This window comes from Aulonocara stuartgranti (genome assembly GCF_965226115.1).
Source record: "Aulonocara stuartgranti genome assembly, chromosome: 18".
Classification (NCBI taxonomy): domain Eukaryota; kingdom Metazoa; phylum Chordata; class Actinopteri; order Cichliformes; family Cichlidae; genus Aulonocara; species Aulonocara stuartgranti.
In genome coordinates, this window is record NC_138954.1 from 20,852,673 (window position 1) to 20,873,099 (window position 20,427).

Consider the following 20,427-nt stretch of genomic DNA (forward strand, 5'->3'; position numbering starts at 1 on the left):
TGTCCTCAAGGTTCAACACGTCAAACCCACCTGAGAAATGGGATTTGCAGCAGTCACTGCAGGCAGGATACAGCACCAGCTATACTCTGACAATAAACTGCAAAATTCTCAACAACAAATTAATTTTTTGAAATTACATAAGATTCAAGATATCAGAGGCTTGAAAGTCGATGCTTCAAGGTTAATAGCATGGGCTTTTCAGTTTTATAATACTAACAGTCACATTTAACACCAGGTAGTTGAAACGTGTGAGATAGTGCATATCTCACTGCACATGCGATAACTTACAAATACAGTACCATACTATTAAATGTGAATCCCATTAGCTTGTGTGTTGTGTTTGAGATAATAAAAAGCCCCGATCCTGGCAACAGTAAAGATACTGTTTTTGTTACAGGAGGATGCCAAAGATAAACGTTAGCTGCTGTTTAAAAAAAAGATCCAAAGAGCTGGACAGCCTGACTGTATGCTAAAATTAATAGTTATCTAATAAATTAATCATGATCATCAGAGAGGATTTGAATTACTATTTTTATTTTAATTCTTATCAATTTTGAAATGACTTTGTGGATATGGGATATGCCAAAAAAACCAAAAACAAACGTCTACTCAGAAAACAACCTGGCTGTGCTACAGACAGTCTTTCTGCTAAATGATTAAATCTGTGTCACCGTGTTGTCATTCATTTGTAGCTGTAATAGCATTCCCTACATGTGTACAGTCTGCAATCAGTCATGTATCTGTGCAATGTCCTCAGGTTTACAGCATGTCAAGGTAACTATACTTTGGCATTGCGCCAGAGTCTGTGTGTGTTAACCAGACTTATCAGTCAGGAATTGGTTTGCATCTGATCCTGATCCTTTGCAGACTCTCTTGGCAAGTAAAATATCTTTGAATTTAATATTTAAAAGCAGCATGACTCAGTACTGGTACTGCCAAGTTTTGGTATTTTTCATAAATCTAAATGGCAAAGGAGCGCCATTAACCTGAAGACGTGGATAATGTGTATAGACTACAAGAAGTCAAATTAATAAATTATTTACTCACAGATGCCAACAGGCTCAATAAATTGATCCTCAAGGCACATTATGGGGAGCTGGACTCTCTTAAAGTGGTGTTGGAGAGTCAGGTTGGACAGTACAATGCTGGATATCTCCATGATGTGCTAAACAGTCACAGGAGCAATACTGAACTGCACAGGAAATCCTTTCTCCCTCGCCTACAATTCCTCCATCTAAAGCACAAGTACACAGTGCAATAGTAGCTCACCCTCTACAGAGAAAATAGCAAGTGAAATTTGGTGAGAGGGGCACCTTGTTGTGGAAAAAGGATTTTTTGAGATTTAGAGATAGAAAGTTAAAACCTGTGCAAAGTGGTCAATTACCATCAGACGAAATAATAACAGCTCCTTTAAAACCATCCTGTGGATACAATCTTTATGTGTTCAGTGGTAGGAAGCTCATTCCCCACAGTCATGTAGGCACCGGCCTGATAATGAAGACACATAGAGTAGGCCATGACCTTGAACACAGTTTATAACTAGTTTGTTTCTAAATCTTCACACTCTTGCTTGGTTCAGGAAAGTTACAGCTAGATATCAGTACGGTTCAATAAGGTGAAACACAAATATTCATTCACACACCTCAATGTCAACCATATTTAATTTTTTGCAATATAGTGGGATAGTTATAATTAGAGCTATTTTTTTAACTCCATAATTTGTTGTATTACTTACTGTCTAGGAGCAACTGTGACAATTTGATTACTTCTGGGATTAATGAAGTGCTCGGATTCTGATAGGTTAATCTAGCATTACTTCACTTCATGTTTTGTATGTATTCCAATTGCTGTGCATTATTATCAATCTTCTGTTTGCCTAATAGACTTGATTTGTTATGCTTGTGTAGTTTTCAATTATTAGATCAGTCTAAATATGCAGAAGTACAAAACTGTTGATATGAAAGTTGATATAACAGGAAACTGAGCTGTGAGGCTGCACACAGTTGCACATAGTCAGTGTGATGAAAACATATTTACTATTTTTAAATGCAAGTGATGAAAAGTTTAGAAGCCAATTCTGTATTGATATCCAAGTTGCAGAAACAATTTAACTTTAATAATATAATAAAGCATGACCTGATGTTAATCTGGTAAAATGACATAAAGTATTTCTAAATTTTTAGGGCGTTATTCTTTTGTTAGGTTTTTAACCTTTTTCTATTAAAAAAAAACTGAATATACTGTTTGAAAATAGTTACTTTTTTTGTTTGGTGTGCTATTATTTTTTTTATTACTTTCATTGAAAGTATACACAACACACTCCTTTAACAGAGAAATGACAGAAGGTGATGTGTATTATTTTACTGTTCTAGGAAGTCCACTATGGTAGCCATCAGATGCCACATACTCTTACCATAAGTAATGGTTTTGTTATGTTCCCATCTTCACCATTCTTTCCATCAGCAGCCATCAGCAACATTTCAGAATCCAGAGGTCCCCCTACTGATTGGCAACACAACCTCAGACTACCACTGTCCTATTCAATATCCATTGTGTATTTTGACATATATGATAAACAAATACAACCTTTCTAACCAAAAACAACCTTCCTAACTTCCATAGAAGTCAACACAAGAAGCAGTAATACTGAAACTACAACAACAAATGCCACAGCATCTTCAGCATATATTTACATATTAATGATCATGTCTGTCCTGTAACTTGATTCGTTATTAACTTACAAGATTTGTCTTTACTGTCACTGTTGCCAGTCTTGTGTCTGAGACTATAAACTGGCTGGTATCCTAGAGAAACATTGAGACAAGAAAGGCTTACAGAAGAGGAAGTGTGTGTGCTTTGGGGATATTCCATCCATGCCGGTTGAGTTGTCAAGAAAGATGGGTTTGAAGATAACACATCAGGGGACTCCTACCTCCTGATTGACCCTTTAAGTTTGACCTTACCACTTAGGGCTTCACAAAAGGCCCTCCAAACCTGGGAGATGAATTGTGGGCCTTTTGTTGGATGGAATGCTGTAGAGCCTGAACACATGATTAGCTGGGATCTTAGCAGTGTCAGAAGAAGTGGGGAGTTGAAGATAATCTGTTCGTTTTTAGTGGGAGACCTGCTACAAAATCCAATGCTTAACCTGAGTAATATGATTTGAAATTGATAATGTTTATAAATGTCCTGTAGGAAGCTTGGGGCCACTTCTTGCATAGATTGAGCATGCTGAAACATGTTCTTGTTTTGTGTTCTTATCCAGATGTGGGCACCAAAAAAACTCTTTAGTAGAAAAATTGTTTGATGTACCCCAGGTTGAGGCGGTTGCACTGGTGGCAGTGTGGACCAGTACCAGGATGCTCAGTTGTTGTTGTTTTGTTTTGTTTTTTTCATTTTTCGAGCTGGTTTTCAACTTCTCATGAGAATGACAGAGGTTGACGGGAGGAAGGCAGGATGGCTTCAGGTTCAACTGGGTAAGTATCTCTGAAAAACTGATAAGAGAAAGCACCAGGCTATGGTGAGATTAAAGTGACCAAAATTTAACTGCTAGAGTTAGACACTAAGCATTCAGCAGAAAGGACTTAGATTGCAAATCAAAACATTACATTTGGAGCTGATGAGTAGATTGTCGGAATATCATGTATATAAACTAAAGAAACCAACAAGGAAATCTCTACTGTAATGTCACAAAACTACAAAATTTCACAACTAAAAATCAAACATTAAATAACAAAAATGAAAGTTCAAAACACTGGTAAAAGTGTACAAAATGTATCATTTAGGGAACTGTCTTTCTTGTGGAATTCCAACACTACCTGTGACAACTAAACAATTTTCTAACCTGTCCTGTCTGGCAACTTTTGCAATCAGAATTATGATCTGAATGCAATTTTGTGCCAAACACATTTTGCCTTTCCAAGATCAGAACTCTAAGTTCTCTATAGTCTCCTTTTGTTCATTTGTTTGGTTTTTTGTTTATTTATTAATTTCTATTAGTGTTATTTCAGTTATTACAGTATATGTGTATTATCAAAATGTCTAAGCTGACAGACAGGGGAAAAAATGTATATGATGAGTATGACTGTGTGAAAACTAGAGTGTTATTTAAAAAGGGGTGGACAGATGTGACATGAGCACCCAACAGCTGGACAGCAGTACTGATTTTGTTTCTGAGGAAATTCATGAAGTGATTACTGGTTACGATTAAAGGAACACTTGGCAAACAGAGATCTGGCTGTTTGTCAGCCTGGTACAGGGCTGAAGAGAAACCTCGGGTTGTTCTTATTTTCTCCAATCAGTAATGAAGAGTTGGATGTTCTAAGAGAGCTTTTTTATGCAGCAAAAAACTATTTTATTCTTTTTTTCCAGGCTAAAGAAAGGCTAAATTAGTGAGGCCCCATTTCCTCTCCAGGTTATGGGTTACCTGTTATAGCATGTGCTTTTGAGAGTTATATCAGGGATTCAAGTACTTTTGATTTAAGGCTCTTTTTATCAGAGGAGCCACAGTATCCCGAGCCTTACCCAGTAAGGATGTACACTTAACAAGATAATTATCCTCTGTGGGAGTAGCATTTAGAATTTACCAAAAAACTGATTTATAATTTGTGTAAAATATAAATCCTAACTCTGATTTTACTTGGCCTTTAAAAACACAATTTGAAAACTGGTGAATAGTTTAAAGTCAACACTTTCCACCCGTGTCTGTCGTCTCTTGAGTCAACAAGGAAGTAAAAATGCCTCCTCTCTTGCGTAACGCAGTTTGCTCTAATTTGACACTGTGCCACTCTTGGCTACAGTCAACTCAACAGTCAGAGTCATGGACTGGTTTGCAATGTACTTCTCACTTCTGACAGCTTTGCTGCCTCTTCACAGCGGTGAGTAACATATTTAGTTTTTCATTTTAAATGAGCCATCATCCATGTTTTAATATCAACAAACCCAACACACATGGTGAATACAGGGAAAATCCACTTAATAATAATTAACTGAGGCACAAAACTGCATCACTTATTTACTTTTTTATTTACATAATGGGACAAAATTATACTTACAAAAAGCTATATAAATGCTTATGTTATATAAATGTATTATTGTATCTGTTATGCATTCAGTTTAATGTGTATCACTGAATGCTGAAACTTTACCCATCAGTCAGTTCCTGAAAGTCTTAAAATATATTGTTATTAAGATTACTGAGGTTTTTATTCAATTTAATCAAAATACAACAATAAATATCAGGTTGTGACTACTAATGATTAGCATACAAAACATTTTAACCACAGAAGCCTGCTGACTGTGGTAATGTAAGCTTAAAATGTGTCAAAAAGGCTTGTTAGGACTTGCTAGTCATGCTAATACTCAGTTTCGCTGTGTTAGGGAAGCTATTGTAGCTCGGTGCATTTATTGACTACTAATTATTGAAAAAATTGTTCTGCACATTAAAAATATACTCGAAGCACTTCTGAAAGCTATCCAAAGTTTATATGAACTATGTATTATGAACCCCAACTTAATGTTTAACATTTCTTGTTAAAAAAAAACAAAAAACCTTCTGGTAATAGATCAGAATGGAATGTATGGAAATCTTCTTAATCATACATCTGAAAGGCTTAAACTTAATTTATAATTGAGATTACTTAAAGTATTAGTTATCTTGGGATTACTGAAAATCCAATGAAAAAACTATTTACTTTGAAACATTTATTCTATTCATGAAAATATAACAGTAATAAAGAAGTTGTGACCCCAATCGGTAAGCTTAAAATGTTAAAGAAAAAGCTGTAGCATGCAAAAGGGAAGTTTTCCAAGAATACAGGTAAGGCTTGGTGTTTATACTAAACCATGAATATGTAACTTATGAACACAAATACAAAGATTTGACAGCATGCACTTAATTCTGGTTTTAAAACTATTTTCAGTTACTAATTATTGGAAAAAGAGTTCTGTCTCCCCACATTCACATGTTCGAACTAAGCACTTCCAGGAACTATCTGAAGTCTGCATGAACCATGTGATGATCACGCGTTCTGAACCCCTGCTGATGTGACTCTTACACCTCCAGGGCCCTGGGGGAACTCCTAAGAAGTTTCTCCAATGGGTTTAAATCTGTTTTAGCTTACTGACAGTGCTCACCACCTACAACAGTCATAGACAGTCTGCATAATATAAAGTGTTCTGGTTATATTGGCTATGATGATGACGAATTATTATGACAAAATAAATTGTGTGTTGAAAATATTAATTTCCCAGTTGGCCTCTGTAAACATACCACAGCAGACTCGTCCAGCACTTTTTATTACTACACACACGGCTGCAGCTGAACACTCCAACAACAACAATAACCCAGGACCCATTGCAGATTTTTAAGCCGGCGAGACGTGATCGTGGATGCCGCTCAGGTGAGTCCGACTTCCCTGCAGCGGCATCGAAGAGAGTGGTACCGCTGAGCATGAGCCAGAGGTTTGGTTTGTTTGGCTTGGCAGCAGGCGCTCGGACAACTTTATGCTTGCGAGTTTACCATTGTTACTTGTGTTGTTTCCTTTTTTTTTACTTGGTCAATCACCATTTCATGCTCTGAGAAATGAATTTGCTTTTAACAAAAGAGTTTACAATCTGTTTCTTGGTCAAAAAAGTTTATTCCAATTATTAAGTAATTGTTTTTATAGTGTGTCAGGGCAACAGAAAAAGCAGACAACCAATAATTTTCAAGAATGCCCCACATTACTGGCTGCTCCACATTTTGAAAATGCCTCCAGCTGCAGTAATAGTACACCTATGTCTACATTCCAGAACATCCACACAGTAAAGTACAGCCTCATCGTAGTACTTATGAAATTCTGGTTGATAAAACTGAAATCCTATAACCTCTAGCTTCAAATTTGATCGCTGAGGTCCAGTCAAGAAGTTGTTTTTGTTTTTCAGGATTAGGCTAGTGCAAGAAATAAGTTTGAATATTATTAGAAAATTATGGAATTACTGTTTGTGTTCATTATTTTAATCATTTTTTGGCTTTTTTTGTCCCCGCTAAGCGTCTGCCTGTTGACAGTGTTTATTAAACTTTTTCTGCATGCCCCATATGAGAAGCTAAAAAACTTATTTTAGCAGTCATTAACAATAAAATAGTTCCTAAGGTGAATCATCCATCTTCTGTTATGGCAAATGCAGATGGACCCAGGGAGCAGAACGCACGGAGGCAGAGTTGCGGTGAAGACAGTTTATTTACAGTGATGGGGAGGTTTTACAAGGACAAAGTATGTATAATAGCGTATGAATGGGGACGCGGAGCCAGGACGTGCAGGTGACGGAAACACAACAGGTAGTGCACTCGATCTAAAAAAGGAGAGGGACGTGAGAATTAGGAGGGTCTTGCCTAATAACCGACAAAAGCTTAAAGTAGACTTTACAGAGAGTTGAAGAGCCTACTTGGTACTGTTTATTGCCAAAACCACCAGATGGAAACAAACCAGACGAGGGAAAACCCTGGGGAGGAAACAAAACTCCTTACAGTCACCAGAAATAATCCAACGGCTCCAGCAGGCAGGGGTAGAATTACAGACTCTCCCAAAACGTCAATACTCCGACACTAGTCTTCTGTCAGGTATACGTATATGTGTTTGTTACTTGTAGTTATTACTGCCTGTTACCTGTGGTAATGCAATTTATAATTTATATATTCTGTATTCAGTTATGAAGGCTCTAATTGTTGTTTGCGAGCTGCTGTTTAGATGCTTGTATGTGCCCGGGGCTGTTGATGGGTCTGTATGCAATGATGGGCGTAGCTGCGGGAAGTTTATTGTTTTTTTTTGTTGATGAGTGAGTATAGGGGTGGGATTTAATAAGTTTTCTTCGTCCCACTCCTTTTTCAGGCAATTTTTGTTTTTTGTTTTGTGCATTTTATGTTCAATATAGGTATTTGTTGTGCCTGAAAATGAACAAATAAATGAAATGAAATGAAAGAATGAGGTAGCTCCTAAAGAATACTTCTGAAGAATGCAGCTGATGAGTAACAGGTGTGCCAGGTTCAGTGACTCACTGCCCCGCCTACCTATACAAAAAGGGAGGCACCAAAAACACATACAGACAAAAACACCACATAACCAGAACCCAACTCCTAACATCTTCTACTGTTTTCCTGAAAAAGTCATATTTATTCAAGTTAGCTGCCCCTCATATGTTTTCCCTGCTTGTCCACATGTCTCCTGTTCTGGCTCTTCTCTCCACCAATTTGGCCCTCCCCACTGGATTACTATCTTTGAAAATCTTTAAAAGCTTCACATTTTCTGTCATAATGAGCCAAAGCTTGTTTGTTGTCAGTTTTTAAAGTAATCTGGAGCAAAGGTTCCCAATCTTTAGAAATGTTTCATTAGACAGTGGCTTTCACTCATTTTCCTGAGGGATCCTTAAAGAAATTAAAAGAAAGCTTGCCTTCAACACTTCATGCTGTACCAAAGAATAAAGGTGAAAGAATGAATATTAACTTACAAAGCTCATACAAACTTCTTTTGCCTCATAGATCTGATTGTTAAAAATATGTTAACAGTAACATTTTCTAGCTAGTTAGAAATGCTTTCTAAATAATACCGTGCATGAGCTCACATGAGTCCACCTCGCGCATACTGCCAGACAGTGCATATTTTATATCGGTCTTTATGTGTTGCAGTTGCTACAGGTTGTTCGGGTCCACCAGCTCTATGTTGCCCAGGGCGCAACGACTCCTGCGGAAGAGGGTGTTACTGTGACGAGTACTGTGTGGCAGCGGGTGACTGCTGTCCTGACTATAATCCAACCTGTAAACAATGTAAGTGAAGAAAAACACAGAGACTAGAAATATATACACAGTTTTAAACATTTACATTTTGATTACAGATGTTTCCACTGCACTACCAAAAAGCTACAGCTTCAATAAATATCATAACAGCTTCTTTGTCTATGATTTCTTTCACAACAGCAAACAGTACAACACTTGCACCACTTAATGTGACCACAACCTCAGGATCCAGTCTTTCTTCAACATTTTCTCCCACCTCTAGTAATTCAGCTATAGGTTTGTCACCATTTGAGAGCTATATCAAAAATTCACATTTAGACAAAGATTCCTTCATTGTATGTGTCACTTCTGAAAAAAGTGGCAAAACACCAAATGTTTCAACTACTTTAGTTTGCAGGTTTAATTACATTCTAAATGTGTATTTCTTTCTTTCTGCCCAAATAGCGATTGCTCACCTAAAAGTGTCCTTACTATCTAATTTTGAAACCAAAGAACGAGCGATATCAGAAATGTCATCACTTGTAAGTACAAACATTCTTAAGATGTACACTAAATGTTACAGTGAAAAAAAGCACAACATGCATTATTCATACTTTTGTCAGTAATCAGTGTCATCTCTCTCATAGCTTCAGAGACTCGTGCAGCAGAGATGTACTGGCTGTGCCGTGACGGTAAAGCCCGTGTGAGGCTTTGGACAATGAAAGCATGAATTAGAATGAAGCAACACGGTGATGACAGACTCCAACACTCACAATAAAATCTAATTAAACCAGTAAAGTTAACTGACTGTTTCAGAATGAATAAAGTGACAGACACTTTTTCTCAACTAGTAGTATATGCATGTTTCTAAGTTCTTATAATCTTAATTTAAGGATGTATTACACAGTTATGAATCTTTACCATATATAGAGATAAAAAGTTTTTTTAGGTGGAGGTACAAGATTTTTTTTTTAAATAAAGTTTAATAATGGAATAATTTTATTTTTTTTAAAAAGAAAAAAATTCTGACAATCATTTGACAGAAGAATAACTCACCATACAAATCCAGTCTGCTCTGGTCAAGGAAGGAGACACACTGCCAAACATGTTTGCATTAGCCTACTGTATTTTTTTCTGTGTTATATTAAGTTGTGGAAGTTGAGCGGCTGCAATAAAATTATAACGCATAATTTAAAATGTAATATTAGCAGTGCAGTTAGAATTTTCCAGATGATATGTGCTGTAATTACATTAAAGTAACTAACATGTTATAGATCTGGTGTAATTTCTTCATTTTTTAATTCCTCGCCTCAACACGTTCTCACTCCCAAAGCGTAACATTTTATGCTAGGTGACAAATCGTCAACATATTACGTTTTCAGCTACCCAACACGTTCCTAAATGACGACCTCAGAAAAATGAGGAAATATGAGAACCGCCTGGACTCAATCGACACATGTTCGCTCTTTTTCTTCAAATCGCTTGGAAACACGCTATTTAACATCATTAAAGTCCTGGTTAAGGTCAGGAATAAGGTTATGGTTAGGGCTGGAATACAGGGCTGGAACGTCTATTACTCCGGGAGCGTCATTCCACTGGATTTCCGCCATAACCCGGCGCGTACCGCGAAAGGAGACCTTCCGCGTTCCTCAGGAACGCCACGGGACGTGACAAAACGTCGGCATGTTACGCCTCGGGAGTGAGGCCTCACCTGCTAATAAGGGCAACCAAGGAAAACAACATTCATGACTTAATCTCTTCTACGTCTGTCATGATTAATGTAATCTTTTTTTAAACAGCACGTTGATTATAAAAAAAAAGTCTTTATTTGTTCATCCATCCATTCGCTTCCGCTTATCCTTTTCAGGGTCGCGGGGGGCGCTGGAGCCTATCCCAGCTGTCATAGGGCGAAAGGCGGGGTACACCCTGGACAGGTCGCCAGTCTGTCGCAGGGCTGTCAAATTGTTATTTCTCTTCTTCCTTCTTCTGTTTAGTTTTCTACCGTTTCTACAGTAAGATAGGAGATAGGAGAGAGGAGAGCCGGAAGGGGGCGCCCGATCTGGCTTCCCACACCCCCCCGCCGGATCAGGCTGTACGCTCTACCTCCCCACTGCCTCCCAGAAAAGGGAAGAAGAGCAGAGGGGAGAAGAGCGGAATATTTTCTTTTCTCTCACAGTTAGCTGACTGCCTTAGCTGTCCAAGTGATGTCAGCCCTTTTTAGCCATAGCTAGTGACTGGTCCTCTCAGCAGTGTTAGCTAATTCTCTTATAGCCTGCTGTTGCACCTGTCCTCTGATCCCAATCTCTCTAAGCAGTTTTGCTGTTGTACTGGCAACAATGCCCCTGCATCCCACCTCCACCGAGCGCACCTTGATCTTCCAGCCTCTGTCATCTGCCTCAGCTCTGAAGTTGGCATACCGCAGCTTTTTATGCTTAAACGCTTCCTCAATTGCTTCCTCCCATGGTACCGTCAGCTCAATGACGTATGCAAGTTTTTGGGAGTTAGACCAAAATATTCACTGGCATGTCTGTGGCATGTTTTGCTTTTGTCATATTGATACAGGAGGGATGTAGGACCAATCAGATCCATTCTTGGCATTGCATTTATGAATGCAATTGTAAAAATCCACATCCATTGCTTTTCATATTATTAATGCCACCCTTCTGCACAATCTGGGCACTGGGTTATGCTTATAGCAGGAGAAAATATTGCCAGTAACTAATCTTTGCCAGCAGATGGAAGCATGTTCCCAGGTCTATGAAGTTAGCGGCACAGATGTTAGCGCAATACTCTATTGTAGTTATACTTTTGTGTGGTTTTTGTATTGGCACATTTCTTTCTTCAGAGTATATTTTCTTAAACTCTCTTTTAAAGAGTTAAGTGAGCCAAATACATCCAGTGTTGTTTATCCAATTTTCAAAGCTACAATAGAAGTGACTTTATAGTTTTTCTCAGTCGACTTGTCTCAATTCTCATAGCATAAAAGTCATTTTTACCACTCTTAATGCATTTTTGAAAAACAGTAAGGACATTTTTCATTACACAAAGTAACCTATGCAGAATACACTACATAAATCAAAACTTTTTTTCTCGTTTTTCAGACCATGAATCGTCAGTCAGTCACTTTAACTCTGTGATGAATACCGTATTTCCCGGACTACAAAGCGCACCTGAATATTAGCCGCAAAAGCTAAAATCAGGGGAAAATCCTGTTTTGTACATACATTAGCCGCACCTGACTAAAAGCCGCAGGTGTTTCAATGTTGACTTATCATATGTAAGAGAATATGCACAAAGCGAATTGTCAGGAAAGAGATGGCTGTTTGGAGACACACCCCTTTTATTAATATTTTGAAAAACAAGTTATGGGTACATATTTGCACATGTAGTACATAACAGTAACCTACAGCACACCAGAAAAATAGATTCGGACTACCTTTTACGCTCAGGTGCAGTGACACGGAGAAGAAAAGTCAGTCATTCACCATCTTTCTCTTCTTCCTGCGCTCTAAAACCACCAAAGTCCTCTTCTCCAATGTCGGAAACGAACAGGCTCAGGATGGCTTCGTCATCCACTCTCCGCTTCTCTCCTTCGTTGTCACTTTCAAAACCAAAGAAATCCTCGTTGTCAGTGTCAGAGTCGAACACCCTCAGAAGGGCCGTGGCAGTGTCCTCTCCATCATGCAGCAGTCCAGCCCTTCAAAATCCGTTGGTGATCGTGGATGTTTTCACACTTTTCCACGCTGTCAGAATCCACCGGTGGAGTTGGGCATAACTTGCTTTTCGCAAGTTTATCGCCGCTCGTCATCCACGACTCCCGCTGAATGCCTAGCGCTACTTTGAAGTTTGTTTTTCGCGCTACTTCGTACGGCACTACGTTGCCTGGCGGACGGACATGTGACTAACATACCACTCTTGAACCTCGATCCTTCCGCCAGGCAACGTAGTGCCGTACAACAGCGGAACAAACAAAACAAATCGTCTTACGATATCACAAAAATCATGGAAAATCCATAGAAAAGCCGCACCTGACTAAAAGCCGCAGGGTTCAAAGCTTGTGCAAAAAGTAGCGGCTTATAGCCCGACAATTACGGTAAATTAAAAAACCTTTAACCGCCCATGTTTAGTGTTGTTTTCTTTTTTCTAAAAACCTTAATGACTTCGGAAAAAGGTTTTTACAGGTCTAATGTAGAGTTGAAAAATTGATGAAAAAATAATAGCGGTGTCAGGGTTGGTTGAAGAAGGAGCCAAATGCAGGTCTTTCTGAATGAAATGTGTTTATTTACAATGAAAAGAAACTATGAAACATTGCGTGGGTTCCCAATCCCCGTGCTGTGATTTTACTCCTTGATGTGTGGTGAAGTTTTGTCCTCCTCGGTGCCTATGTACAACAGTGCGTTGCTCCCTCCACACGTTTCCGCAATCCACCTGGAAACAAGAGATGCCACGGTGAGTACAGTCACATCCACCAGCCGACAAAAACACTTTAACTATTCCAACAGCTCAGCAAGAGGTGAGTGATTATCCTCAGGTGTGTCTGGCTGAAAGGCGGGAGACTCTACAGGCCTCGTGTGGCAGCAAAACTCAAATGCGTACACAAATTATCAGTCCTGTGAAACCTCAATGCATGGAAGTGTATTTTAAAATAACTATATAGAATTCTGCCACTGTCATTGTGATTTGAATTGTCAGCTTAACTATTATGTTATGGATCTTCAAATAGGGAGCCCCAAAACAGGAACTGGAACTGGTTTTCTATTTAAAAAATCATAGTCTCTGTGAGTGTTACCCAGTGGGCAACGCAAAGCTTGGCTGGAGCCAGAAAGGAGACTCACCCAGCTCTAATTGTTTCTCAGCCCTCCAGATGTCGATCCTGCTGCCTCTGAAGGTGTGCTTGCCAAACTGTCCCTCTGCACTTGGTAACTTATATGGTACCTGTTAAGTCTTTAGGCTGTGCTGTAATAACAATGAAAAGTTTATATCTTTTCTGATTCATAAGGGGGTTAAAAAGGAAAAGTTCTCAATTTACACTTTTTGATCATTCAGCATATTTTATTATGTTTAGCAGGAGCAAAGCAAATTAAAATCAAATTATAAAAATCACATAATCAAATCACTTGAATTATACTCATCTGATTAACAGCTAATGCTATTTTGAGACAATAGATGGTAAAGAGAGAACGGACATATCAAAGCTAGTCTTCTGTTCTGCTTGCCTGGCAGGAGATGAAAAGAAGAACAAGTCATTTCTTCTGCACAAAACTTTTATACCTGGTCCTAATGTCCCACCTCTTTCACAGCATTACATCTTCTGAGATAACATCTGGCTTTACCCGCAGTGACATCGAATCACGAGAGGCCCAGCCACATATCATCGCTCTGCATGTGACCTTACTTCAACATGATTTAAAACAAAATTCAAAATCACTGCATTTTCTTCTTTTCTATATCGTACTTTAACATGATTTATCAATAACTTTATCACATATGAATATTCTGTCAGGTGTGCGAAGGCTGTACCCAAATGCAGGACTTTCTACGTAGAACACAGTGCGTTTTTTTACTGTGAAGCAAAAACAATATGCAGATAAATCCCCATGCATGCTCCTGGTGACTGTGCTTTCCCTATTCCGGTGCAGTGTGTTCTCCCAGTGTCCATGGTCTGTGTTTCTGCTCCCTTGGTGTCTATATACAACCTGCTCACTTCGTCCATTTGTTTCCGCAACTCTCCTGGAAATCCTAGTAATATCCACCCTGCCTCAAGTGCAGTCAGGACACCAAGATACTGATGTGCACACACACACACAATGTGGGGAAAAAGGGAAACGAGGGACATCAACACAATGCATAAACATGGCATTTTACCCACCGAGCACTGCGGACTATGACATATTCAGTCAAACACTGATTTTCATCAGCTCAGTTATATAGGAATACTGTTTCTCACATTTTCTCTACATAACCCAGTAAATCACAAAAAACTCATTATATCCTCTTTTATTAAATCATACATATCAAAGTCAAAGTTTGCTTAGTCATTCTGACCAAACTCTAAATGCCCCCGACAATTGTTCGGGCTGCGCCATGTTTGCATTTCCCGTTGATGCAAATAATCCCAGCAGAGAGAAGTACACACACACACACACACACACACACACACACGTACGTGTACGCACACCAAATCAAAGTAAAAGGTCAAGATTCAGGTATTAATTCTTGATTAAATCTATTTTTGATTATATTCTGATTTTATATATTTTTAATAATACAATTGAGCAAGATTAACTAATAGTAAAATCACATGTATAAACTCTGGTTTAACACTCTGTATCACTTTAACATAAAAAGGGTGGATGCTAAGTCGTTTTACCCTCTCTCAGGTAAATGAGAGGTAAACCAGGGGGGCTGCAATCCTTTTCAATCCACCTCTCTTGACAAACTACATCTAAAAATTTACTGGTACTTTTTTTTAGTCTATTATCCATTTAATAGGCAGGTGACATTTTAACATGTATCTGTTTACGTACTTAGGTTTAGATGTTATATTTGTATTCATTCACTTCATGTTGAACAATTATTAGAGACTGGTTCATGACCATCTGGTATCAATCGTGATGGGAAAAATTTATATTCCCCGGCCAGTGGTTCCTGGAGGTTGATGACATTCACATGGGAAGAATATTTGTGAAGTCACACAGCCCTACAGACTGTTGAGTGACCCCATGGCAACCACCTGTCACTAGGGAAACTTTTTTAAGATTAGGCTTAAAATTTTCCTTTTTGACAAAGCTTTTAACTTAATCTAATGTGCTGATTTTATTGTTTTAAAATTAATTCTAATTAATCTAATTTTTTTAATTGTTATTCAATGTATCATTTTTGGCATGTCACGTGTACAGCACTTTGTTTTCAGCTGGGAGTTGTCTGAAAGTGTCTGAAAGCTATATAAAGTGCTTGTTTGCTTGCCTATAGTTAGGGCTGAACCAGATGACCCTGAACCATCCCTAATTTATCCTGCAAGAGGTTTAGGCTGCTGGGAGGCTTCCAATGATGCTCTGTGTTTAATCCATCGTTTTACTCCATGTGTGTTTATTCATCACTATTATATTAATCCTTAGCAATTATTAAACAATGGCTCTTTTTCTTATAGTCTTTTCTCTTGTCTTCCCCTTTCAAACCCATTCAGTCACAGTAGGTGGCTGTCCATCCCTGATCCTGCTCTGATTCTTCCAGTGACTTTTTCCTTCCCACTATGACCAAGTACTTGTTAATACAGAGTGGTGTAATTGTTGAGATTTTGAATTGACAAACAATGATGGGGCCTTCAGTTGATGAGTGGTTTATTACAGTTGACAGATTGATAATTTAGCTGTTCATTAGTTTGCCAATCAAAAATATCTTCCTGTGGATAAGATCAAAATATCTTCAGTGGAAGTGCATGTCAGTACAACAGGAAAGCATAAGGGAGGTGGTTAAATCCTATTGTCATGGTCCTGGGTCGTTGACCCAGCGTTTTGTTTTGTGATTATTTCCCTCTGTCTAGTTATTCTGTGTCCTCCCCCCTTGTGTCTGGTTCGGGTTCTAGATTTCCTGTTTTGTTCTGAAAGTCTGTGTCTGTTGTCATTGTGTTCAGCTTGTGTCCTCCAGTCATCATGTGTATTCAGATCAGCTGTTCTTCCCTCCTGTGTGCGATTACCTGATTACCTTGTGTGTGTATATTTAGTGGGTGTCGGTCTGTGTTTGTTGTCGGCTCGTCTGCGTTCCTCCGTGTAGCTCTGCGGTCCTCCGTGTAGCTCTGCATTCTATGGTGTTTCGTTCCTGTCTCTGCGTCTCTCTGCCCCGCACCCTTTTTGTATGGTCTCAGGTTTGTCTTTAGTTTCTCCCAGTTTAGGTTTGTAATTGCTCATGTTGAGTTGCCTGTTTTTGCCACCACCACCACCTTGTAAATAAACATCACTCTGTCATCAGTTCGCTGCATCTTGGGTCCTCCTTTTCCTCCACACCACACGGCTCCCTCCGCCAGCCGTGACACCTATTTTATAATCAAATTGTTTATTTCCATAGATAGGGTCTATTGGTAATTCAAATATCAGAGTTCCCTCAGAGACTGACTTTCAAAAAGACAAGGACAAAAAGAAATAGCATGTGCGACAAACATAGACAACACTTGAATTGGGTAAACGGTTTGTATAGTACGCACCTATTCTGTGGCCTTAACACTGTTAAGCCCAGCCACCTGTGATTAGTATGAACTTCTGGTTGATAAAACTAGAATCCCACTAGCTCTAGCTTCAAATTTGATCATTGAGGTCCAGCCAAGAAATACATCTAAGTCATTCACAGCAAAATCTCCAGTGTTAAATTAACACTACAGAGTGTCTATATGGGTCCACACCTCTGAGTGTTAAATACAACACTGTTGACAGTGTTATATGTTTAAAAGTAACCTAGTCAGTTTTGAAGATTAACAATGGCTAACACTGAGCAGTGCTGATTTTCTAACACTGGAATATTTCTAACATTTTGAGTTATTTTCCAGTGTTAGAAAATCAGCACTGCTCAGTGTTAGTCTTTGTTAATCTTCAAAACTGACTAGGTTACTTTTAAACATACAACACTGTCAAAAGTGTTAATTTAACACTCAACAGTGTTGTATTTAACACTCAGAGATGTGGACCCATATAGACACTCTGTAGTGTTAATTTAACACTGGAGATTTCTTTTTCAGGATTAGACTGTGAAATAAGTGTGATTATTCTGAGAATACTATGATATTACTGTGTTTATTCATTATTTCAATCACTGGTTATTTTCTATTGACACTAACTAAATCCTCCGCAAGATAAATCAAAGCCAGTTTACAAAAAGGCTTCATAATTAAATTGGTTGTCACAAATTATAATTAGACAGGAAAAGGAAATAGTTTTCTACATGCCTACAACCTGAACATGCAACACAGTAGGCATCGGTGAATCAACAAGGAAGTCCACTGTTTTACATAAGTCAATGTGATTCACTTGGAAATGTCATTACCTTCATCTCCAGTTAACCAAACAGTCAGAGTCATGGATTGGTTTTGGTCATTAGTTTGGTGTTTCTTACTCCTGACAGGTTTTCTGCGTCCTTACAGCAGTGAGTAACACATAATTCTTTATATAGAATATATAGAAGCACTATCTGTACAAAAAAGGGGGGAACGATGGTTATAAATGCAGGATTGTATTTATTATGCTTTCGATTTTGATGTTTATCTGTGAGTCTCTATACTGAAATGAACTTCATAAATTTAATGTAGAAAAAGAAGAAGGTGGCGTTCGCTCAACAAGAGCATAGTGTTCATGATTTATGTTGCGAAGCTTCTTTTAGTCTGAGTTTTTCACAGGACTTAAGCACTTAGTTTTGCCTCTGTCTGTACAGGTTGTACTTACAAGCATTTATGTGTTTTTTCAGGTAAATATGCGGCGGTCCAAATGTTTAGATGACATATTAATTTTGAAGTGGGGTGTTAAGGGGCTTATATCAGAATCAGAATCAAAATACTTTATTAATCCCGAAGGAAATTAGGGTTACAGCAGGCAGCACGCTGATGGTGCAGCAAAGAAAATTTAGCAGGAAACTTCACATATGTTCACATTATTTGAATTAGCAGTAATGGTGTTGTTAATGTTTGCAAATGTATCAAATGTTGCTATGTTATTCTAATCTTCTGCTATCTCTCTTTTCTAAACTGCTGGCATTATAGTTACTAGAAAAATCAATAAATCAATCAAATTAATTTCACTTTGCTCTGCAGACAAACTGAAGCGATTTCCACATCTCCTTTTTCAGGCTGCGGGACATTAAGCTTTCATGTTTACAAATTGTACAGCTGTCACCTTAAAAATAAACAGCAGCACTCAGAGTGTGCTCAGTGACAAAATAATGAGCTTTTCTTTTTTTTAATGAGATTTTTTTCCTTTTTTTTTGTTGTTGTTTTATAGATTTTTAATCATTATTTTTTATTTATTTTATTTTATTTCAAGTAGTTCAGAACAATAGTTCCCCAGGCTTTCTAAAGGTCTTCTCATTGGACAGCGGTTCCTTTTATACTCATTTTCCTGAGAATACTTAAAGTGCCTATAACATTTCATGCTGTGCTAAAGAATAAAGGTGGTCATACCAAATATTAACTTTCAAGCTCATTCAAATCAAAATGCAAAATAAATGTTTTTACCTTGTAGAAGTATTAATGGTAACCTTTTCCAGGTAGTTAGAAATACTCTCTAAATAATAATGTGCATGTGCTCACATGAGTCCACCAGTACATCTTTTACATATCTGTCTCTGTGTGTTCAAGGTGCTACTGGTTGTGCGGGCCCACCAGTTCTATGTTGCGCTGGTTACAACGGCTCCTGCCGAAGAGGGTGTTTCTGTGACGAGGGTTGTGTGAAATCGGGTGACTGCTGTCCTGACTATAGTTCAACCTGTGGACAATGTAAGTGAAGACAAACACAGAGACTAGAAATACACACATTTACATTTGACTACAAATGTTCCCGCTGCAAGCAGAGACTGCTCAAAAAGCTACAGCATTACATCTGCAATAAATATCATAACGGCTTCTTTGTCTCAGCATCCACCGTTTCACCAACACTTTCTTCCGTCTCTACTAAGCCAACTACAGGTTTGTCACCATTTAAGAGCTATTTCAAAAATTCACATTTACACATTCACATTGTTTGTGTTACTCCTGAAAAAAGTGTCTAATCACCAAATGTTTAAACTACTCTAGTTTGCACGTTAAATTATATTCTAAACATGCAATTCTTTCTTTCTTTCTGCCCAAATAGCGATTGTTCGCCTAAAGGTTAATTTTCAATGTCGTTCTGAAGTCCAAGAACAAGCAATTTTAGAAATTTCATCTTTTGTAAGTACAAACAGCATTAAAATGTACAGTAAACGTTACAGTGAAAAGAAAAACAACAACATGCATTATTCATACTTTTGTCAGTAATCAATCTCATCTCTCTCATAGCTTCAGGGACTTTTCCAGGAGAGCTGTAAGGGCTGCGCAGTGAAGGTCAAACTCGTGTGAGGCTTTGGGCAATGAAAGCGTGATTTTGGATAAAACGACACCGTGATGACAGACTCCAACACTCATCTGCTAAATATAAATAAGCTATTAAAGTTAACTGTCAGAATTAATAAAGCACTCTATGTTTGTATTCATGTAGCAGCATCTACATCCTTCTGAGCTCTTATTTAGTTTTTATTTTAAACTCAATCAAAGAAAACATTTATAGCACATGTGCTTTGTTTGATTCACTCTTTTCTGTTTTTTTCATAATAAAAGTCACAGGGTTTACTCTTTACTAACTATTGTCAAGATCCAACGCTGAGTTGACAGGTTCTTTTTCACATTAAAAACATAGAGGAATGTTTTACACAGATGTGAATGTTGACCATATATTTAGATTATAAGGGTTTTTAACAGATTTCACTTCACTTCCAATTTTATGGGAAAAATCTAGAAAAAATGAAGAAATTCTCACAATTATCTGGCAGAAAAATAATTCACCGTACAAATCCAGTCTGCTGTGGTCAAGGAAATAGCCACACTTACTAAGATATGATACTCTGAAACATGCCTGTGCTGCTGAGGCTTGGCTTTAGTGCTGTTAGAATATAATTACATTAAA

At 38.1% G+C, this 20,427-nt stretch overlaps 1 protein-coding gene and 1 long non-coding RNA gene across 2 annotated transcripts; both read left to right on the plus strand.

Annotated features, from left to right (window-relative positions):
• Positions 1 to 4,767: 4,767 nt before the first annotated feature.
• Positions 4,768 to 10,020, plus strand: LOC309694255 (uncharacterized protein). The gene is made up of 5 exons (XM_082514156.1): positions 4,768 to 4,877; positions 8,663 to 8,800; positions 8,951 to 9,046; positions 9,215 to 9,291; positions 9,397 to 10,020. Exons 1-5 carry the CDS (start codon positions 4,820 to 4,822, stop codon positions 9,454 to 9,456), a joined length of 429 nt encoding a protein of 142 aa, XP_082370282.1. The 5' UTR covers positions 4,768 to 4,819; the 3' UTR covers positions 9,457 to 10,020.
• Positions 10,021 to 17,774: 7,754 nt separating this feature from the next.
• On the plus strand, positions 17,775 to 20,427 carry LOC309693195. Its single transcript, XR_014272592.1, has 5 exons — positions 17,775 to 17,881; positions 19,086 to 19,223; positions 19,362 to 19,412; positions 19,579 to 19,655; positions 19,764 to 20,427. It is a non-coding gene; the product is annotated as an uncharacterized lncRNA (long non-coding RNA).